This window comes from Leptinotarsa decemlineata, unplaced genomic scaffold, assembly GCF_025532065.1.
Source record: "Leptinotarsa decemlineata unplaced genomic scaffold, Ldec_3_MD MMD2_tig00026307_RagTag_RagTag, whole genome shotgun sequence".
In the NCBI taxonomy this organism is placed as follows: Eukaryota; Metazoa; Arthropoda; class Insecta; order Coleoptera; family Chrysomelidae; genus Leptinotarsa; species Leptinotarsa decemlineata.
The window spans coordinates 7,771,566-7,796,200 of record NW_027412681.1 but is presented as its reverse complement, the minus strand read 5'-3'; the positions used below and the strand labels follow the sequence as shown (position 1 = coordinate 7,796,200).

Genomic DNA, 24,635 nt, shown 5'->3' with positions numbered 1-24,635 from the left:
TTTGGTCCTTATTCAAATTTTTTTGGGTTGGATCTGTATTACATTTACCTTCAGGTTAATTAACAACATGCAATACATTTTGATCGATAAATCAACTCGCTCATCTTGAACTGAATGGATACCATCAGATCAAAGGAAGAAACAAGTGATAATCATTTACATATTTCAAAAGAGTAGAAAAAAGTAATTCATAATAATTAAACGGAGCTATCATTTATTCGAAAAAAAAGCATTCGAAAGTAAATGAATATTAATGAAGTAAGTGTTCGAAATTTCATGTCGTCTCCTTGAATACCTTCTGTAGAGTCCAGAAGAAAAAACTAGCCGTTTAACTCCGGTTCTCTCAGTTCAATGGAAATTGTCAAATGAGTATCTACTGTTCGTACAGCGATTACTGCGAACCCCAACAACAATACAATTTATCGGCAAAAACTTTTTATTGACGTTAGTACATTGGCAAAAATTGACAACTCTTGTGACAGAAATAGTATTTTCAATATGAAAAAATATTACAGGGTGGTTTGGTACAATCCAGCGGATTCAGATCCGGGAATCTGGCAGGTCATGCTACTGGACCTCTTGTTCCAATCCATGAATCGAAAAAAGTTCGATTTAGATGATCTGTAACTATCCTTGGTTTGTATGGACCACATTCGTCTTGTTGGAACCATGGACTATTATGCCGAAACCGTACAGGATGATCATTCAACATTTCTTTTATAATTTCTGCAGTAATTTATAATTCAACAAACCACACTATATTTGAGTGGCATACAAATATTTGTTTTTTCGATTGAACATGCCAGAATTTATGAATATCGTTTCGTCTGCCCAAACGATTGTTATTATTCCGCACTTCCAATGAAACCAATTACAGAATTTCAAATTTCTTTCAGGATCATTACGATATAGTTTTCGCACAGCTTGGTATTTACACTCATGAATACGTCTTGGATTCATTTGAATTTGGGCCAGAACATTGCTGTCATTGATAGGCTCGTCTTACATAAGGAACTCTAGGATTAATGAATGAATTATGTGCAAGTAACGTTGTAGATGAACGTCGAAACATTTTATTATTTGGTGTTGTTTTTTCAGGATATGATTCATCATACCTTTGTTGTGCTTTGAACGAATGCCTACCTAGTTTTATGTATACTCCATACATATCTCTCTTTTCATTTGTATATCTTACCATATCGAATAAGTCAAATTTAAATCACACAGAAGAGTAGTCAATGACAAGAAGTTCTTGTAACACAATAATGAACGAAGTGATAAAAAATATGGCATTTCTTGTTATCTTTCTTTTTATCGACTGCCTATATTCAATAAATCCAGAGTTGTGTGTATGTAACAAAAAACAAGTCTATCAACGATATCAATGTTCTGACCCAAATTCAAATGCATTCAGAAAAAGATCGAGAACTGTGGCCAGTAGATGCCATTTATCAAAAACTGCTGTTAATAAAATAGTCAAGAGATGCGAATACAATGATTTTAAATTTTAATACCAAGCCTTGTAAAACTTATATCGTAATGGTCTTGAAAAAAACGTTCGATTCAATTTTTCTTTGAAATAAATGATAGTTTCGTTTAATTATTATCAATTAGGTTTTTCTCCTCTTGAAATTTGTAAATATTTATTATTTGTTTCTTGCTTTGATTCTGATACTTTTCATTCAGTTTAAGATGAGTGAGTTGATTTTCTTATCGAAATGTATTGCATGTTGTTAATTAAACTAAAGGTAAATTTAGTTTTCTTGTAAACACAAGATCTATTAAGTAAAACCACAAATGTGCGGCTGGCTCCTGCTGGTGGCTCCGTGCATTTGTATTTATTTCTTCTGGTAACCAAGTGTTGCCCATCCTTACACTTGGCTGCACCATACTGATGATGGGCCAAAAGCCCGAAACACGTGTCTATGGTTTGCCACTTCTTTGAGTGCTATGTCCGATTAAAAAACTCCTTTATCTATATCAAGACACTCGATAACCTTCGTATTTATATTATTTCCTGGACCCGGATGTCACGCAGGTAGCTATAGCTGCCTCCGTGGTGATTTTGATAGTTTTCTTGTAAACACAAGATCTATTAAGTAAAACCACAAATGTGCGGCTGGCTCCTGCTGGTGGCTCCGTGCATTTGTATTTATTTCTTCTGGTAACCAAGTGTTGCCCATCCTTACACTTGGCTGCACCATACTGATGATGGGCCAAAAGCCCGAAACACGTGTCTATGGTTTGCCACTTCTTTGAGTGCTATGTCCGATTAAAAAACTCCTTTATCTATATCAAGACACTCGATAACCTTCGTATTTATATTATTTCCTGGACCCGGATGTCACGCAGGTAGCTATAGCTGCCTCCGTGGTGATTTTGATAGTTTTCTTGTAAACACAAGATCTATTAAGTAAAACCACAAATGTGCGGCTGGCTCCTGCTGGTGGCTCCGTGCATTTGTATTTATTTCTTCTGGTAACCAAGTGTTGCCCATCCTTACACTTGGCTGCACCATACTGATGATGGGCCAAAAGCCCGAAACACGTGTCTATGGTTTGCCACTTCTTTGAGTGCTATGTCCGATTAAAAAACTCCTTTATCTATATCAAGACACTCGATAACCTTCGTATTTATATTATTTCCTGGACCCGGATGTCACGCAGGTAGCTATAGCTGCCTCCGTGGTGATTTTGATAGTTTTCTTGTAAACACAAGATCTATTAAGTAAAACCACAAATGTGCGGCTGGCTCCTGCTGGTGGCTCCGTGCATTTGTATTTATTTCTTCTGGTAACCAAGTGTTGCCCATCCTTACACTTGGCTGCACCATACTGATGATGGGCCAAAAGCCCGAAACACGTGTCTATGGTTTGCCACTTCTTTGAGTGCTATGTCCGATTAAAAAACTCCTTTATCTATATATATATATATATATATATATATATATATATATATATATATATATTTATATACATCATTTCTATGATCATCTCATCACGAACCTAATTGTTCAGAAGTAAATTGGGCTGAAAAAATCGTAGACTAACAAAAAACTTTCCTTTTGATAAAATTTGATTTCATTATTCCATACACTTGCCTTTGAGGGAGTTACAATCATTATAGCGGTAATACAATTTTTCAATGTCATTTTTATAGTATGATTTGTCTTTAACCTCAAACTAGGCCTTGGTTTTGACAATTATCTCTTCATCAGCGCTAAATCTTTTTCCAGCAAGCATTCTCTTGAGGTCTGAGAACAGAAAAAGTCGCTGGGGGCAGATCTGGAGAATACGTTAGATGTGGAAGCAATTTGAAGCCCGATTCTTGCAATTTTGCCATCATTTTCATTGATTTGTGGCACGGTGCAACATCTTGATGAAACAGCACTTTTTTTCTCTTCAAATGGGGTTGATTTTTCGCGATTTCGTCCTTCAAACGCTCCGATAACGCTGTGTAATAGTTACTATCGATGGTTTTTTCCGTTTTCAGGATAGTCGATGAATATTATACCATGCACATCCCAAAATACTGATACCATAACATAACCAGAAAACTGTCTTTGTACGCTTCGAAGTCGGTTCACCACGTGCAGTCCACTCAGATGACGATTGTTTTGATTCTGGTGTGAGATGATGGAACCATGTTTCATTCATTGTCACATATCGATGCATGAATTCGGATTTTCCATGGTGGAACAGCTTCAAACACTGCTCAGAATCATCAATTCGTTGTTTTTGATCGATTGTGAGCACGCGCGGCACCCACTTTCAACAGAGCTTTCGCATACCCAAATATCCATTCACGATATGTCCAACACGTTCCTTTAATATCTTTGAATCCTCAGCATGCACGATTAACTTCACTTTGCAGTCATTTGAAATTATTTTGTGGACTTCTTTGATAGTTTCGTCGGTAATAGTCTCTTTGGGGCACTGCGTGCATCGTCTTCGGTGCTCATTTTATCTCGTTTGAACTTAGCTAAGGACTTCTGAACGGTAGATTTTCCTGGTGCAAGGTCCTAATAATGTTTATCAAGCCAAGCCTTGGCTTCAGAATAACAAAAGTTGCTTCACCCAGAATGTTTTATCCCTCAAAATGATAGTCCGATAGCTGTGAAATTGGTACACGTGTCTTTTGAAGGATAGGGTTAACTAAAAATCATATAGATTCAATACTAGTAGTGCCATCTGTGTGTTAGTCTAAGAACTTTTCAGCTTGATCTATCGGCAGTTGTTATGGTGATTTCGATTCAAAAATCCATTCAGTCTGAGTGAAATCTGAATGTGTGAAATCTATCACTTCCAAGTACTGTTTTTTGTTACCTACAAGATATTTACCTACAAAGGATACATTGCACTTACTGTGAATTTGTTGCTACCTCCAAGATTGCATTTCTCAGATCATCCTTCGTTAGGGTATTTGGATCCAAACCCAGTCCAGCTCCTCGATCCATCATTCGTTTGACGTTTGCGCTTTGATCGGAGATGAAAGGAAGACCAATTACTGGTACTTCGTTGGCAATAGCCTCTTCCAAAGACTGAACTCCTCCTTGTGTTATAAAAACTTTGATGTTGGGATGGCCTGCAAAATCAAAAAAATAGTAATTGTAACAGCTGAAGATGATTTTTGTATTTATATTTGGAACAATCATGAAGTACAGAGAACTAAGTTTATAAAAAAAGAAAGAAGAGAGGAAAAAATACACCTCAAAGGAGCTGCTTCGTTCCCTCCTGTTCATAAAAGAGGATATATGCCTCATCACTCACAAGCGATCTTGGTGAAATTTGGGACACATGTGAATCATGCCACGTGCCACTACATGGGTGTCTACAATATGCTGTGTTATGCCCGTTGTGAGTAGTCCCACAATGATTTGAAAGTGCATCTAGATTATAACGACAAGGAGTCTGCTGTCTGCTGCATAATTGCTCATATCTAATTCATCTGAAGAAAAGTCAATGAAAACATTCAATTTGCCTCTGAATCTTTCCGTTGGAGAGAATCTTTTCAAATGAATTATTAAAATAAGGGGAAACTTATAGATTGATAGGGTACATTTTTTCTTTCCTTTCACTTCGAACACGTTGGTTTTTCATCTCCATCCAGAGTTTCCTCTCTTGTGAAGAAATCCAAGCAATGTGACAAACTCAATTGACCCGTTCTTTATGGTATGGGGAGAGACAAATCCCAGAGAGGATCGAAGGTTACTAATGAGTATCCACAGTGTGGATAATTGTGCCAGAGCTATTTTTTGTTTTGTTAACTGAGGTTTGCAACGAACCTTACGTTTTATCTACAACTGAGGATGGATAGAACACTTCGTCTGTTGCCTCATCATTTTTGATGAAGGTTACCGCAGTTGTATACGGAACGTTAGTCATATAAACCTGCCGGCTTTGGCTAAAAAATTCCAAAAACAGATTTGATACATTGAAATGTCGGTTACACTTTTCAGTATTACTCTTCCGCAGATTCTTTATTAGGAAAAGAGAAATGAAAATTTCTATGTTTTTTACCACTTTTTTTTGTAACTAACGTTTCTGCAGTTTCGTCCTATACGGACATTTCCAAACATAGAACACATAAAAAACATAGAAATTTTCATTTCTCTTTTCATTATGATTTTCTATCACGTGGGAACGGCTACATCCATCAATAGATTCTTTATTCATTTCGTAATTTTTTAGGAAGGTAGTGTTGAAAATAGTTTGACATTTCATTACCCTTCAGCAGATTCTCTATTGACTCAACATCGTTTATTTTTTCAGATTGTGGAGAGTTTAAAATAGTTTTGGGGTTTTAGCAACTAGAGAGAATCTGCTGGAATGTGAATAAGAGTAAACTTTTCAGTATTACCCTTTGGCAAATCATTCATTGATTGAGCTTTACTCATTTTCAGAATGTGGAAGGGCTAAAAACATAGTTTTAGTTTCTTTTCCAGTGTGTGACATATTTTGGTTTGAAATTCGTTACTTGTTTTGTGCATGTTACTCCTTCTACTTTCGAAATCCTAGAAATTCTTCACGTACAAGGTATAGGTAAATTGATTGCTTCTCAGTTTTCAATAAATAATATGAATATGAATATTATATCGTGTATCAGGAGTTCTTGCAACACGGTCATACAATTCAATTCTGAATTACAACTATACATATGAAATAATTCATATTATATCAATATAGTTTGAAAAACTATAAAACATGCTTTCAAAGAACATCAAACCAAAAAGTTTAAAATATTTTTTTAAATAAGCTCAAAACAATAACGGACGAAAAAAACTAGTATTATAGTGTAAAAAGCGACTGGCGCTTGATATACAAAAAGTATGGCACTAAGCGCCCACGCTTTTTTCACAATAATACTGTTTTCTTTTAATCGTTATTGTTTTAAGCTGATTAAAAAAAATTATTTTCATCTTTTTAGCTCGGTGTTTTCTGAAAGCGTGTTTATTTAGTTTTTCAAATCATATTTATTTTATATGAACTTTGGGATCAATCAGCCGTATATTGTTCATAAAAATGACTATTAATATTTTCCGATTCCGAAGAGGGGGCTTGAAATCAGCTACCAAGCCCAAGGCAGCAGGCGCGCAAAGGAGGGTTACTAATAAGCCAGCAGGCGTGCGTGTTAATGAAAAAATATTTTTTTCAAATGAAGAAATACATGTAAAGTGGGTTCAGATTATATCAAGGAGGTTAAGTATAGCGCCATCTACCCGCGAATAGATCAAGCAATAATGCCGATATATCAAGAAGGTTACGTACAACGCCATCTGCCCGCGAATAGATCAAACAATAATGTCGATAATTCTGTCAAATTCAGGTCCCGAGCTTGAGAGTTACAAACAAACAAACATACATACATACAGGTGGAGCTAATAAAAGCGTGTTAATCATAATTCATTCTGAATGAGTCAATGACACCTAGGCATACAAATGTCTGTATTGTGCTTATTCACAATAAATATTGATTCGAAATTTAGTGATTAGTACACATTAGTAGAAAATAGATGAATAAATAAAAAACATTGAAAGATGTTTTTTTACGACAGTTTTTGATTTATTTTTGTTATTGATATTTTTTAAGTTTATTGGAAGCATGTTAAATAGTTTTGGACCAAAGAAAAAGACGAGTCTCTGCGTATAATTTTTTCTGTAAATTAGTATTTGGATATTTGAGTTTTTTAAGAATCTTGTGGGTCTGGGTATATTATTTCTAGATTTGTCAATGTTTGAGAACATCCATATCAAACACTGGTAGTTGTACAGACATCTTACTTTTAATAACTTTGTTTCCTTGTAAAGTTTTTCCGTGGTGAAGCGCCAATTTTTTTCAATATTATTGAAACTACCACCCCATATTATAATACAATATCGAATTACTGATTCTGCTAGAGTTATATACTGTTAGCAAGTTTTTTCGTGAGAGCATGTCTCGGAGGTTGTAAAATTTATGCATGAGAAGTCGCATTCTTTCAATGATATTTGCCACTTGTTTATCTCATCTCAAATGCTGGTCAATAACTAAACCCAAATATTCCATGGATGCTGTGGGACAATTACAGAAAAACCGGTTTGTGCAACTAGGTTTATGTAGATACAATACGATATTGTTTAGTTGATTACTTGAATTCAGTGAGAAAGTCATGAATTTGTTTTTTTTTGCATTCAAACTCAGTAAATTATCATTTAACCACATCAGTACTTTCTGCAGTATGTAAAACATCATGCCATGTTTCACCTTTTAATTCTGAGGGTGTGTCATCAGCCCCTGAAAATCTCTGATCTCTGTAATACAGAATTGGTTCCAAAACTGTTCCTTGAGGTACACCAGCAGATATATTCAACTGCTTATTGCTTACCGATTTTTACTCTCTGTATCCGCTGTGATGAATAACTTTGCATCAACTGTAGAGCGTTTCCCCGTATGCCATATCCAAAGAGTTTTCTCAGTAGTATGTCATGTGACACAGTGTCGAATGCTTTTGCAAGGTCACTGAAAACCGTTAGGCATTTCGACGAGGTTTCCAAGGCTCCGACTGTTTGTACAACAAAATCTATTATAGCATTTTCAGTACTTTTGTTATTTATAAATCCTAATTGATGTTTCGTTATCACGTGATGTTTATTGAAAAAGTAAACCAATATTTTTTTCACTGACAGCTGGAATAATTTCGCGAAATTGGTAATCACGAAAATTGATCGCTAATTACTAATGACATTACGTTGGCCACTTTATACACAGGAGTTACTCTCGAATCTTTCCATTGATGTGGGATAGTTCAGTTTTTAAAGCATAGGTTTATTACATGAACAAGTGGATTCAATATTTAAATATGGACGATTTTAATAAGTTTCGATGATATTTCGTCTGGTCCTGGCGTACAATTGTTTCTCAATTTCGAAATGAGTAAAATTATTCGCTTATCTTGAGAGAAGCAATACAAAAAAAGTCTGTATTGTAGAAAAACAATTCATAGCTATTGCATCACGATAATGCACCTGTTCACTTGTCATTGCTTATTCGTAATTTTTTGCCTGAAACAACACTGTAATCATGCCTCACCCGCCACCGTATTCACTAGAGTTGATACCCTGTGATATTTTTCTGTTCCCAAGACTGAGGAAACTTGTGAAATAATGGCGTTTCGCGACGATTGAGGAGAATCTCCGAGAGAGCCCAAGGACATACCAAAAACTGCATATCAGAATGATTTCGAGAATTGGTAGAAACGCTGGCATAAGTATAATATCCCGTAAGTATAGGGCTACCTGTCGGACGCGTCTCCAGATGTCGGAAAGGGGAACGGTCAGGGGACTGAAGGCCCTGTCAGGGGAGCCTATGTGGCCTTACAGACGGGGTCGCCGGACTCCTGGTCAGTGGCAGAAATAAGTAGAGTGAGTGGAAATAAAACTCCCCAATAGCCTTTGCAAAATATGCCACCGTGGACCAGCCTACCCAAGCTGAGGTGTAAGGAATCGTGCCGACAGCTGAATGGCCGCAGGGTGATATGCGGTTACGAACGATCCCTTTGGGGAACTGGGGGGAAACCTCATTGTTATCAACTTATGTCTGGTAATGCGGGGCTCTGCCAGAGGTGACCAACTCTTTCCTTGCTACTCGTGGGAACCCACATGAATGAAACAAACACCAAAACAGAGACAACAAACACAAAATCCAATCCCGAGACTGGACAAGTGATCACCTCAATCTAAGGCGGTGGCTGGGGATCAACAGAAATGTCCACCCAAATCTACCGCTTGGAATGAGGCTGGACATAGCAGATCACCTCGTGATGTGATACAAAGCCCAAGGCGTAAGCGCATTTGCGGCCTCGAAGCCAAAAGGAGAAAGAGAGCGAAGAAAGCAGGAGTGGCAGCAACTATAAGTGTACTCTCCTCCTCTCCCTCAACACCTCCAATAGCAAGGGCACTTCCTGCGGTGAGTGCCAAGAGCTCCGCCTTGAATGAAGGCAAGGCTGCCTCTGCAGGAATGCTCCCTCTGCAGGAAAGCTCCCTTATTTGTGCACTCCCACGGAAATAATCCCAAGAAGGTTGAAGAAGCCGCGCAATCACAGTAATGTCACTGTAACCTCCAAAACCTTCGCGGAGGCCATCGTGAGACACCTTAAGGTTGCCAAAGAGAGTGTGTGTTCAGCGAGTCTTGGCCTACACCTGCCAATATAAAGGAGGTCACTCCTAGTGACCTGTCCACCTTCCTGGAAAGGACAGGATGGACGATGACCTAGGAGGACAACTCCTCGAGAGGATTTACAATGGGTCACATGTGGCCTAAGTGCTGTGGGTCTTCATTCACCCTCCATATTCTACAGATACAGATAAGTGTAATATATCTGAGGAGGACCCCTCACCTTATTTATTGAACAGCCCTCGTACTTATTCAACCGTCGAAAAGAAATACGTGCTGATGAAATGAGCTGCCAACTTCGATATTTTTGACCTGGAACCTGATTATTTATAACATTGTATAAATTCTCGTTTTTTAGTGTATCTTACTCTCAATTGCGGCAGCCACCAATTCTGTCTTAATGGAAATAAGATTTTTAATAACTTTGTAGTGTTGGTGAACATACAAAATATGCAATTTGGTCTATAAAAAAAATTGCTCTTGCATTAGTGTTCTGTTTCATTAGAAGTGTAATGAAGTCCCTTTTCTGCAAAAATCATATTAGAAGTCAGATTCTCATTCAGATTTAATGTCTCCATTCCTTTTGAACAAAATCTATTCTAAAAATAATTCTGTAAAGAACAGTAGTTTGAAATCGTTTTTTCCGCAATGAAATTTTAATATCTCCTGAACTGATTTCTTTCTCTCCTGTTCTGAATTGCTCTCGATCTGGAAATATTACATTGTCCACCCTGTAATTTCATTACCAATTTAAATAATGACGTAGATACTCGGAGTAGATACGGTTTGTCGATAATATTACGAAATAATCATATAAACATTATTCAAATGTGAATTCATATGAAGCAAAAGACGGTTAGATGAACAAACAAACATTATTTTCATAATAATGATATGTTATCTGAAAATAATAATATGTAATATGAATACGTTTTTTCATGAATTTGTCCATAATTATAGATAAAACTCCAGTTTTGAACATTATGTTGAATAACGCAGACTTATTCGTACCATATTTTAACTGTTTTTGTCTATTCATCGAGAATAATAATAATAATAATTAATGTTTATTTATAGAAACAACATCATATACAAAAAAGTACATTTTAATAATTCAATTTATATATATATATATATATATATATATATATATATATATATATATATATATATATATACACATATATACGGATACATATACATACATATATACACGCATGTATTATACAACGGTGTCAGAATCGGGTGTACTTGGGTCAAGGTCAGGTAGAAGTCTCAATTGGATACGAAAATGTGATTCTCTTTCGGTAAACAAATTTCAGTTATAGCACATACATAACAAATATGTCTTTATACATATACCCATAAACATATGCACACATATATACATATACATGCACAGGCATATCAGTCTGTCTGTTTACAATCTGATTTTTTGTTAACCAGCTGTCGCCCCCATCATTTCACTTGGCTGCACCATACTAATGATGGGCCAAAATCTCGAAACACGTGTCTGTGGTTTACCACTTTGAGTGCTATGTCCGATTATCAACTTCTGTATCTATATCAAGACACTCAATAACCAAGCGTACATTTCTGTTTCTAGTATGATGGGAATAAACCACTACTTCTGATGTAATATTTTTTCAATATCGTGGAATATGGATATTACTGGAGTTTTTTCCCAACACCAAGCCGTTATTTCAACACCTCGACATGTGTTTCGATCACCAAGTGATCATCTTCAAGATTAATCTGAGTTCGATTTTACACTTGTTTAATCTTCAAGAGAAAGATTAAACTCAGTTTAATCTTGAAGATGATCACTTGGTGATCGAAACACGTGTCGAGGTGTTAAAATAAAGGTTTGGTGTTGGAAAAAACTCCAGTAATACTCACAACACACTCCAGTAATGCATCACAAGTACCATTATCAAATATATTCGAACAAAATAGTTGACGTACATTAAGTACACCAGCTTCCTTGTAAAGTCTATTACTTTGTTGAGTTCTATTTTTATGTAGCATAATTTTAAGTATCCATTTTTGTATTGTCTCAAAATTGTTCAAGTAGTAGTCATTTATCTTTCCCTACCCTATTATCCCATATTTAGAATGGGCTTGTTTCATGATTTTTGATTTATAGCTCACTTGATAGAAATTTCAAATTGAAAAACAGTGCCCTTTGTTTCATCCCTCTGAGTACCGTAGTTTTCCCGTAATTAATTATTAAAAATCGAATGTGGTAGGGTGGTGACGTCACGCCCCTATTCTCGCTTCTTGTTCGATTGACCAATAGGAACAATAGAAATAATCAACATTGCCAAATCGTAAAATTTACTAAGCCTATAATTATTAATTTAATTCTGGAAATATGAACCCGTTGACGTTTCAATTAATGAAAAATTCTTTACATGGAATAAAATTTACACGAAAAATCATGTTTGCAAATAAGGTCTATATCTGAAATCAGTACGCAAAGTCGATAGATCACAAAATATCTACCTAAACTATGATTTTATGCATTATTTAATAATATACAGTTATGAAAACCAAAAAATATAGCAAACTGGATTAAAAAATCATTTCAAATATTCAATTTATTCTACAGTCCTCAATCTGTACAACTGCAATTCATTATGAAAAAAACGATTCCGTTTTTAGGCTCGCTTAGGTAATCTGTTGAATCTTCCAAAACTTGAGAGGAAGGTTGAATGAGATGAAGTATAGACAGAATTGATTTAACTCGAACTGATCCAACAAAAACTTCTGAGGTAATAATACCAATAATCGTATGATAAAATTTAATTAATTTTGTTTCATACTTTCAGTAACAGAATTAGAATTCAGATAATACGATAATACTTTCTGTGGAGACTACTTGAAGTTGAAATAAAAAAACTATGTCATCAAATTCAATATTTCCGTTCCTCTTTCATTTATAGTCACTTTTTAAATGATTTCTATAAATTTTCGGAAGAGAAGGATTCTAGTTCTTTCTTGTCGAAACTGTCACCCATTTTTTTTTCTCATCATTTTATCCTTTGGTAACCTAAACTCACCTAACTCACTTATAAACCAATGCGCTTTCTGTTTTCTTGTGCCTTCCACATAATTAAAATCAGCACAAGAATGTACCATATTGATATTCAAATATATGTCTAAAACACTTTCAAAACATACACAAACTAAATTTGATGAAAAAACGAATTGTTCCTACGCGAGCTGTCAGCTAAGAAAAAGTTGAAATTCAATGTTGCAAAAACAAGCAGAATGGATCCGATATGACATACATTTTCATTGCCGAATAAACCAATGAATTGTGATATGGGCACTCCCTTTTTCTGAGAAAATGAACGATCAATTCAAATTTTCTGTAATTATTCATTCATTTTTTCAAGAATAAAGCCAGCAAACAATTAAATATACAATAATAAGATCGCTCGAATCCACGAATTAAGCATAAAAATGTACAATAATATTTGCCTTGATAACTGATATAGTACAAGTTATATCTAAATATAATTCTATATAGAATTAAACGAGCTGTATTTTCAAATGGTTTTCGAATGCTCATGAACCCTAATAAAATGAATCAATTATACATTCGTGCCACCCACGAAAGAATAAGAAATTCAACGTTACTGGTATATGAGGCATATTGTCATCCAGTCAGCCAGCGCCCTCTGTAGTGTATACGACAATGTGCTCTTTCCAGTGTCAATGGTTTCCACAAACTTGAAATGAAATGAAGAATGAAAAATTGAAACGGTAGGTGGTATATTTAGTAGTTCCCTTTCATTTATATGACATTCATTTCAGACTTTGTCTTTTATCGAAGGATGGAAAGTTTTGATTTAATTATTGATTTATCTCGGCCAAGGAGCAGTATGGTGACTGAAAAGAGAAGCAAAAATATGTATAGTGAAATGTAGAATTACTCCAGGACATATCAATCCAAAAATAACCTGAAAAAATATTTTTCGGAATGAAAACTAATGGACAAGGAATATGCAGCAAAATAGGTACCCTCCGGGACCTACCTTTTACAAAAAAATGTTCTTTAATTATATAATTGTAACATTTGTATTCACACCGAGTTGACAACAATAAGAATAAAAATGGCGTCTGTCAAATTGGATCATCAGATCTGTGACTGGATATTGAAAACTAATACACTTGGCAACTCCGCTCTAGACACGATCAATTTTATTGGTCAACAGACACGCGGCCAATTTAAATTCTTGCTTTTCGAATTTTTTTTTTCTGAGATTTTGGGACCGATTAGGCTTGATAAGTATAATATAGCCCTAATTCGATCAGTCTATAAGCAAACCAGTATCATTTTTCATAGCATGAAACAAGCCCATTGAATTTGGCCAGCGTATCTCTGACATTTTTAACATGAATCAGTCGGCAGTCGGAAAACAGAATTATTTTATGGTTTGCACAACTTTTTTTATAATATTGAATAAAAATATATATCTACCCAATAAATCCTGCTGCGGTAGCCACTTTCTCGTCATAACGTTCTCTGGGCAATCTGGCAAATAATCCGATTCCCATTTCCAGAGGACATTATAAGGAATTTCTTCAAAAGCATTGATGATGACTTCCCTCAAATGTATGCTGAGATTTGCGCTTTTCACGTTTGATCCCAAACTGAAGTAAACAACACCCTGTGACGAGGAATCCAAATAATCCTGTAGATCCTGAAATAGAAAATGAAGAATGATAAAATGGTGTGGTTGTATAGATGCGAGGTAGGGCCACCCATTTTCATTTTTCTTTTTTGAAAATTGCGGTTCAAAGTCAAACACTTGACTCCGTATGTCTACTTTTAACTGCCTACTCCTTAGATTCAGTTGTAGGCAGATTGAGGTCCCAGCGTCAAGTAACATCAATTTCTTGAAAATGGTTCCAAAAAGGGAGCCGAAAGATCTAACACAAAACTCCAGACGCGGTTCAACAACGCGTTGTCGTTGAGTTTCGGTTCCCATTTTGGAGCCATTTTCAGGAAATTGATGTGATTTGACGCCGGGGCGTCTCCTACCTGCTCCTTAGATTAAACTAAGGTATCGTGTTTGCCTGTCTTCGATTAAATCGAGTTGGATTTTAAATCACTGATTCTTTCGTGCTCTCTGTCTGTGATATAGGCCTAGTTAAAACTCTGAAAGGTGCGATGCACGGTCGAGGCTAATTCTTGCCGCCGTGTTCTTTGTTGAACTCTTTTCAACTCGTAGCTTTCCGAGGTCATTAGCCAGTGACCTCACCTCGCGGAGATGTGAGGCCTTTTGAATCGTCCCTGCTCAATTATTTCAATATTCCTTTCAATATTATCAGAATAATGCAAAAAATAATAAATCAAGCTATGCAGCGATTACGAAATGATCAACTCAAACAAAATTAGGTCTATTATCAATAGCTATGAAATGATACAGCAAACACCAATGAAGCAGAAAAAGCTTACTTGAATTTCAAGTATAGTAATTGTAATCTGGAGAGAAATGGAGAGAATTGAAAAAATTAAATGTAATGATGAATAAAAATCACGGAATTCCAGATCATCTGAGAATATTGAGAACATGAATGAATCCTTCATTGAGTCCATGAAAATTGCCCCTCCCAGCGGTAGTTTGTTGAACCACTCCATGACGCAAATGATCACTGGGTCCAAGAATCATTTAGTCTGAGCAGACGCAATGAGCCGTTCTCTCTTCTCACCCGGAGCTGAAAACTCCATGACGAATATCGTCTTGCTCTTATGATGATTGAATATATATAGTAGTAGTACTATGAGTAGTAGTAGCAGAAGTTCATTTATGTAAATCACATTTCAGCAATAGAAGAAATCATAAGAGTTATATAAGAATCAGAAATATTCCCTCAATGGAATTTGACGCTCGTTTATGGGGTATATTCTTTATTGTGAACACTTAAAGCTATCGGCGCCTTCAAAGGTCAAAAAACCAATACAAATAGATAAAGCCGCTGCCAGCTAGTCCACGTGGACTGAAAAATTGGCGGTACGTATTGGATGACTTTCACTAACCGAGTTTTATGATTGGCTAAAGAGTCATGAAATTGAAGTTTGGAGTCATGTTACGGTGACGAATAGAATGCGAGCCGTCGTGTTGTCAATGTTCAGTTCAGGAACTGATCGTGATTTGAGTGTTAAAATTCGATATTGGTGCAGTTATAATTACTTAAAATTTTTGTTATCTGTTGAAAATGTGGCGTCCTTGGACAAGTACCTACTAATAGTAATAACGAGTGTGATAACAACGCTGACATTTTCCTGTGTAGTGATTCCAATAGCTCTGGTGAAGAATGCGAAAAAGAGATACCAATTAATAAGAATCGGATGCATTTGAATATTTAAACACAGAGAGTATGTTTCAATGTATATAAGAATATTCATCTCAAGTTTGGTTCTTTGAAATTATGTGGAAAAAACTTGAGGACTGCAATGTTGACTATCATAAAAACATGGAAGCTAATATTTTTAAGGAATGGTTTGAAAACACATCGATCCCAAATTTGGACGCGAATAGTGTAATAGTTCTCAACAGCGCTTTCTATCATTCGCGACAGCTCATCAAAGTACCGAATGAAAATTCGAGGAAAGAAGAAATAAAGTTTCTTAATGGATAACAATTTGTATTTTGAAGATAACTATACCAAAAACTAACTACTTGAAGTTTCACAGACAAAAACATTCGAAAAAGTGTATGCCCTTGAAAGTATTAAATTATGGACACACCATACTGAGACTTCCCCCTATATTTGTGTTTTCAATCCCATCGAGTTGATTTGGGAAAATTGAAACAAAGCATCTGGCGTAATAATAATTTTTTTAAATTTGATGGAATATAAATGGTAGTGTATCATGATTTTAAGAAATATTGAGAGTTCTATGGAGCCAGTTTTATTAATCAGACTATGGAATAAAATATGAATTATTTTACTATTAAATTCAAATTTCAAATATTGAATTGTAGACAAGCGAGTAGGTGACAGAGTTTTTGATAAAATTCATGTTAGCTATACATTGAAAATTTCCCTCTAGCAAAAATCCATCTACATATCTATATATTTTGAATATATTTTGGTTTCTGTTAAAAAATTCTCGAAATATTTCATGTACATACCAACAAGAAACAGAGAAAGGGGTGATCCAGTTTGTGGAATAGTTTCCAGTCTAACTAATCTTCACAAAAATAAATTTATTCAATATTGTATGCACTCACAATAAAAAGTATTTCTTAAAAAGAAGATCATAGGTTGCTTTGAAATTTTTATCTCTATCGGAAAAACTATTACTTTATGCCCACATCGCCATGTTCCACCAGAAAATCACTCTTTTTTCAACAAAGAAGTAAAATTTTTTGCCTTTCAACGACATCATTCGTTTGATCCATTGCGAAGATGAACTATTTTGAATCAAGAAAATATAATCATCTCAAAATCCACCACCTATTTGAAGGAAAAAATGAACTGTTTCAAATGGAGAGCAATATCAACTTGATCTGAACACAGTGTTTGTTTGAATTTAATACTGTATCCCTTCAAATAACTCAATTCGTTTAAAACCAGAGTTTTGTGAATCTACATACAAAACTATATTATGATCGACTGGAAACAACAGGAATTTTGTATAGAATGATCAGGGTTTCTTTCAATGTTTGAAAAAAACTGTGGTACTCTGGTCTTTCTATGACCCCCTTGAGTGAGAGAGAGGGGAGCGGGGAATTCCGTTGTAAGCATCGCGTACGCGCCAGTATGTGTTGGAAAGTGATGTTGGTGTGTTGCGATTTTGAGGAGGAAGTATTTTATGTGTCTGTAGGCAGTGCAATTTCTTTCCGATTATTTTGTATCTATCATAATGAAATAGATTTTACAAGACTGAGGTCTTGCACAGTTGAAATATATTTTCATGGGTAAGTATTATAGTTGGATAAAACTCCGCTATATCAGTAAGTACCGCGTTGTATACGTAGTACCGAAGAGAAAGTGGTAAGCTTTGGCGGCAACTCTTAATTTTGTCCTCATTTTGCGAAAATTATACCAATGCCTCGTAATTTTTCACACATGCATTATTACATTTACCGAGCTCTACAAGCAAAGTATATTAATTTAAACTGAAAAATCCTCCACGTTGATTCAAATTTGCCAATCTCTTGTTTTGAACATACATTTTATCGTGTTTCAAATAAGAGCATTTTCTCTAAATAAAATTTGATTTTCTCTCAGACCGAAATCATTTTTTATTGAAAGATAGAGGTACATATAGTTTCGACAATAAATTATAATACAAAAAATACCAAAATAGGCACCAGTAGGTATAAAAAGCTTCTATATGTGACAGCCACTTTCTGATTTCAACATGTAGATATTTCTATGTTTTTTATCACTTTTACTAAAGTGGTAAAAACATAGAAATTTTCATTTCTCTTTTCATCATGATCTCCCACCACATAGTTAACGGCTACATCCATCAATGTAAATATTTGTTTAATTCCGAAACGTCTTTGCTTTCTGTAATCACTTCAGAAATGTTTTCATGTTATTCATTGGGAACAAATTGAATAAACCCTACTCAGCTTATTTCATATATTTCCTTTAGGAATGTAAGAAATAGGTAGAAATATTACCAAACTCACTAGAGATGAAATATGAATTTCCAAAAACGTGAAACACTTAATACTTAAACAGTGTTTTATTGAAAAAACATTTTTTTTATCAAGTCGCTGCTGTTTTCATATTTTTAACTTTCTAAATATTTGAAATAGTGGCTAAGGATGATGTGCTGATTTCTTCTTCCGTTTCAGAATCCAAGTGATATTCCGGCAATTGTGGATAAACAAAAGCAGAATGCAGAACTTGATCGACGATAGTGATTTTTTATTGTTATTTACCAGAATGGCATCTAGTTTCAAAAACTTCATTTGTGTAAAATTATTAATAAATCAATTCATTTTCTTGTCTGAGTTGTAATGTTGTTTATAGGCTTCAATTTTATTTTATTAGTTAATTTGCAAATTGTCAAGAATATGTCCTTTTTTATATATGTTTTCTTATTGAATATTTATTTCTGTTATTTGTATAATTGTATGATCTCTCAAAAGTGTGCGGTTGGAATATGATATTTAAGCAAAGATTTGCAAAGAAAATTCAGTTCTCTATTACGTTTTGTTTTTTATCACATGCTTTTTCAGGATAATATTTATGATTTGCAACTGCTTCAAATAAACCAATCATAATGTGTAATGTATTATTTAGTTTATTTCCTTACCACTTATAGCTGTTCATATTACAGATGAGATACTTTGGATTCAAGTAACTAAATACATCCAAATGAGAGGGACAGTTTATAAACAGAAGCATAAGTTTGTCTTTGATGAAGTAAATGAGTTTATTTGATTTATACAAATAGAAGCGTTTCAATGAAAAATGCTTCTCTTCAAAGGAAAACAATTAATTTCTCATACGGAGACATTTAAATAATGTTCCAAGTAAACATATCATTCCTTCAAAACCCAAAACAGTTCTGCTTTGAGATTAATTTTGCTCAGACTGAAGGATGCATACTTACTTCTCCTGAGCTAATATTATTATTCCTATTGAAATGTATGCACAATTTTGGTGGAATATTTTTTTTTCACTTAAAAAAAGCATTTATTCAGTCTATTTGAAATAATGATTCGAATTCAACTTGAGAGAATATGTTTCTCAGTTTAAAAAAATATTTCTTCATGAATATAGGAAAGCAAGGTTTCTTTAAATTGAGATATTGTTCTTCATTTTGAGATTTTTATTTTTACTGTGCTGAAAATTTTTTCCAAAAAGTTTTTCAGAGGTGAAATATCACAGTAGTTATCATCTATACTTGACAGAAATAATATCCTGAACAAAACTTTCCAAACCAATTGCTTACCTTTGGAAGGGGTTTCTTCTTCCTGATATGCATCTGACTCATGGGAATCACATTTGGAACGTTAGCTCTAACTTTATGAAGAATACAGTTGACATTTACTAAAAACATACTGGTGTTTTTGATGACGTCTCCGAGATAAGGCACATCTTCACCCAAATACTTTCTCGTTACTTTATCAGCTTCGGGAAGAATATGCCAGTAGTATATTGCTCTGTACCAAATATGGAACAGCACGCTTTTGACTCTTTCAACGAATGACAATTCCTTGTCGAAGCCATTGTAAACTATTTCTGGAGAGATGATGGGGTGAGTAGGGTTTCCGACGGCATCGTGGAATTCAAGAAATATGTCGAAGGATGACACCCCTGAAAAAATAAGTACATATATTCGTGTCTGACTTTCGGAAGACAGGTGACCAAAGATCGCTATCCAGGAATAACGTTGAGTTCGTGATTACGTTTTTAAGGATTAGTTGTATTCCATTCACACTGATATCAATTAAACTTAAACAAAGATTTCTGGCTGCTGTTCTACCAAAGAGCATTAAATTCAATTTCGATGCGTTCACGTTGAGGCAATATTTACTTGATAAAGATATTAGAGTATCAAGAATTTCACTGGTTTGCTGTAGAGCATGGTTTAACAGATTCTCTTCGAACTCTAGGTATAACTAATAAGATTCGTCAGCACAACTGTGTGTAGTTGAATATCTCAGAGTCTTATGTAATTGGGTAGTATATAAGACCAATTATGAAGGTCCTAGTATTGAACCCTGAGGACCACCAAGTTTGACTTCAATAGATTTATATTCATTATTGTTTGAGACAACCCATGCGGAACGTCTGTGGAAATAGTTCTCAAGTATTGTTACACCATCAAACCCACATAATTAAAAGCGAGTTAAAATTGATTAATGAAATGATTGCGGAAATTATGTAATTATTGTCTTGGATAGTGTTGATGATTTTCATCAAGTAACGAGTCAGTCCATTCATAATAAAGAAGTTCACATATTGTATATAAAATATGGAAAAAGTATGTTATTTTCAACATGGAAGTGTCCTATTCTCTTCTGAACATTCTCTAAACGTTACTTTCCTGGCTACGCTTATCGAAACAACATAACTACTGATATATTTCTCCACTTACCTACAACAGGCGCTCGGAATTTAGCCGCAAACAGATATGTCAAGGGTGTATCGCCGGTGCCAGAAGTACGTCGAAGTGACTTTCGTCATATGTCAGAAGTTTCGCGACATTCTTCTGTTGTAGTTCTGCGTCTACTAGGGCTAAAATTGTTTCGTGGAGAAACATAACTTTAAAATAGGTCGAAAACCCTTTACCCATTTGAACAGTCATGTTCCTTCGAGCCAGTATATCGTAGACGAAGCGGACGTCAATTTCAGTTAAGTTTTTCAAGGTCGGATCATTCAATGGATTTGGAGTTATCGCTGTGACCTCATGACCCCGAAGAGAGAGTTCTCTCGAAAGGGCTTGGAAGGGACTCTGATGACTGATAGCGGGATACGGGAAGAAGCCCAAGATCTTTGCAGAATCTCCAAACCAGAAACAAAGAAGGAAGTACAGCCATGTCGTAGACATCATCACACGCGAGGACAGACTATGCGTGTTACAATGTTTCGAAATATATGGTTATTGCTATTCATTATCAGAAAGCTAATCACTCGTGAACTAAATGTTTTGAGAACTTGAATACTGAGCGGTTAAATAAATTTCACATTATTCTTTGAAATTTGACAAGGAATAAGAGTTGTTTTGATATACTTGTTTTCGAAAATTACTTTCATCCTTTGTTCTGAGTATGAATCTGTTTGATACTACTACAACCTTGTGATAAAAAACAGTGAACCCGATAGTGCTATTAGTCTCTATTGTATATGTATCGTTTATTTAGCACAAGCTAATGCAGTTACAATATTAGTCTCAATCTAGGTTAAAAATTTAAATGTCACAATTAAAATTTAAAATTTAAAATCATGTACATTGAAACATATAAATAAAAACAGCACAATAAATAAAATAAAAAGAAGAAAAAAAACTGTATTAGCAGGTTCCTATACTAAACACTTTGTAGGTCTAAAAGGTGCACTTTTAATTTTCTTTCAAATATATTTAGAGAGGTAGCATTCTCAATATCCTCCGGTAGTTCGTTGAATGCTTGAACTCCTTTAATGAAAACTGTATTATTTGAATTGACATTACTAGTCTGACGTATATGAAAGTTATTGCGACTTCTTGTATTGTATTAATGATATTCAAAGTTATACTTTAATTTGTCACGTAGATATACAGGAACATCACCAGTTTTAATTTTAAAAATAAATATTAATGCTAAATAACGAACGTAATTTTTACTGATAAACATTTTAATGTATTCAACATTAATGTTATATGTGTTCTTCTATCACAAGATAATATTACTCTCATTCCTCTATTTTGAAGTTTCTGAAGTCTTCCAATTTCATTTTGGTTTAGTAAGTACAAGATGGTTCCACAATAAGTAAAATGAGGTAAAATCAAGCTATTATACAAAAGTAAAAGCGACCATTGGTTTAAGTGCTTAGATTGCCTACTTATGTAATTAATTTTGAATGCTATTGTTTTAATAATATATGAAGCATGTTCCTTAAAAAACATTCTATCATCTACAATTACACCCAAATATTTAATTTTTCTTACTAACTCAATTTTATCATTTGATATTTTAATATTGTAATTATATTTTTTGAAGTCATGGTACTGCTTGTCATTTCCTATAATCATGAATTTTGTTTTATTTTTATTAATTTTTAACGAGTTGAAGCAGCACCAGTTATATACAGATTTTAGTGTCTCATTTATTACATTAATTATATCAAGCAGATCATTTGATGCATAATATATTAAAGTATCATCTGCAAACAGATGAACAAAGCATCTATCAATTATAAATGAAATATCATCGATATACAATAAAAATAGAAGAGGACCTAACACGCTACCTTGCGGTACACCACACTCGTTTATAATTTCTGAAGATAAAATGTTATTTAATTTTAATTTCTGTTTTCTATTATCTGAATATTCCATCATCCATTTTAAAGCATCATCAATATTATTATACAAACTATATATGTTATAACTGAAGTATCGTCGATAGAGAGTGGTTCGATGGAGCAAAGTGGAAAGTAACCCTTTAAACCTCAAATTTAAAGTATGTACATTGCTACGAAATCTCATTTTGTTATACAAATAGGATGGACATTTGTTGATCAAGTAAGTAAACATGGAAAATCAAATGAATTTGCCACTTAACTGTATTTTACAATATTGACATTTTACAATATTCTGCTAAGAAAAGAACTTTCTCAACATTTCTGTCCATTTTGTTTTATTTTCATAGGTAATTGTGAATTTAATTATTTTAAAAATAAAATAAATACAACAATAAAAATTAATTGGCGCTCCGGGGCGACTTCATTGATTCCAGTGGCGCATTTGCTTTTTCAGCAGCAGGAAAACCCGGAAAAACCTGCAGCACCACATCATCTGAAGATCTTGATCTAACAATGTCCTCTCTCTCATAAAACAAAATGTGAATGATAAGATTGTTAATCATATTCATGATATGAATCTCGTGTCGATATTTTGATGACAAACCAGTTTCGAGTGGATGAGAATAAAAAAAATTAATATGAGTTCAGTTGAAAAAATATTAACCTGTTATAATATTTCCAATACCAATTGGAACAGCACAGAGAAGGAATTCCTGCCTCGACATAGGCGTCGGCATATTAATTTTCAGTGGTAGTTTTTTAGTTACTTATTCTTCATAGGTATTTTAGCTCCTTGAATATGCTCCATATTTCCAAAAACAATATAGGAAAGATATCAGATAAGATAGGAAACATTTATAATGCGTTTTCATTGTATCCGTTAAAATTTTTCGAAAGATAAGGTGTCATATTTTAATATATTTATGTTTGTCATCTCCAATGAGAGGTAGTTGTGTAGTATTTGACTCACCTATTATGGGTGCTCTGAACTTAGCTCCGGTAAAATACATCAACGGGTGCAGAGATTGCACCAGGATGACATCAAAATGGTTTTCATCTAGTGCCATCAGCTCTAAAACGCTCTTCTGTTGAATTTCGGCTTCAGTGATGCTGATCAACATGTCGTGGATAAAAAAAACTTTAAATAGAGTAGAAGTACTCGTTCCCATGCTACCGGAAAAATTTTTTTTAGACAGCACTTCATAAGCCGAACGGACATCAATTTCTTTTAGGTTTTTCAGACTCGTATCACTCAAAGGATTTGGAGTAATCACTGTGACTTTGTGTCCGCGAAGAGACAGTTCTTTCCAAATGGATTGGAAAATGATCTGATGACTCACAGAGGGAAACGAGAAAAATCCGAGGATTTTGGCAGAGTCGGCGTACCGAAAACACAAGAGAACATATAGCCACAGTGTAGACATTGCGATATAAGGATAGAAACTAATTTTGCCTTGATTTTTGTACGTATCTTAGCAAACACGAGGTCAATGCAGTGAATGATAAGATTGTTAATCATATTCATGATATAAATCTCGTGTCGATGTTTTGATGGCAAAACAGTTTCGAGTGGATCAGAATAAAAAAAATTAATATGAGTTCAGTTGAAAAAATATTAACCTGTTATAATATTTCCAATACCAATTGGAACAGCACAGAGAAGGAATTCCTGCCTCGACATAGGCGTCGGCATATTATTTTTCAGTGGTAGTTTTTCAGTTACTCAATCTTACAATCACAGCAATTGATCACCCCATGAAAAAGTTATCTCAACTGAATTTTTCCACAATGGTTGATTATAAAAAAACTTCGAAATTTAAGGTAGTTGATTTCCGAGTCGAAAACTCCAAAATACAATGAAAACACAAATAATCACACCAAATTCTCGTCAAACATATATTTACAACATAATAGAGGCCAACAAAATTGCTAGAAAAATCGAAATTCTTCTTCGCTTTATTCGAATGAGGTGGAATAATCATCGTGTTGAAT

The 24,635-nt window shown here is 34.4% G+C and overlaps 1 protein-coding gene and 1 long non-coding RNA gene across 5 annotated transcripts in view; one reads left to right on the top strand and one right to left on the bottom strand.

The window, feature by feature from the left end:
* Positions 1 to 24,635, bottom strand: part of LOC111508810 (UDP-glycosyltransferase UGT5) — a 61,538-nt gene that overhangs the window by 1,960 nt on the left and 34,943 nt on the right. For 3 of the 4 annotated variants that reach the window (XM_074181314.1, XM_074181316.1, XM_074181317.1), the window contains exons 2-4: positions 19,588 to 19,952; positions 14,140 to 14,362; positions 4,364 to 4,583 (exon numbers count right to left, since the gene is read on the bottom strand). In XM_074181314.1, coding sequence (XP_074037415.1) covers positions 4,364 to 4,583; positions 14,140 to 14,362; positions 19,588 to 19,952 — 808 coding nt within the window. Of the gene's footprint in view, positions 1 to 4,363; positions 4,584 to 14,139; positions 14,363 to 19,587; positions 19,953 to 23,613; positions 24,103 to 24,635 lie in introns of those variants that run through there. The other variant, XM_074181315.1, reaches the window with a different exon arrangement.
* LOC141485169 (uncharacterized) lies at positions 13,376 to 13,797 on the top strand. The gene is made up of 2 exons (XR_012467061.1): positions 13,376 to 13,421; positions 13,473 to 13,797. It is a non-coding gene; the product is annotated as an uncharacterized lncRNA (long non-coding RNA).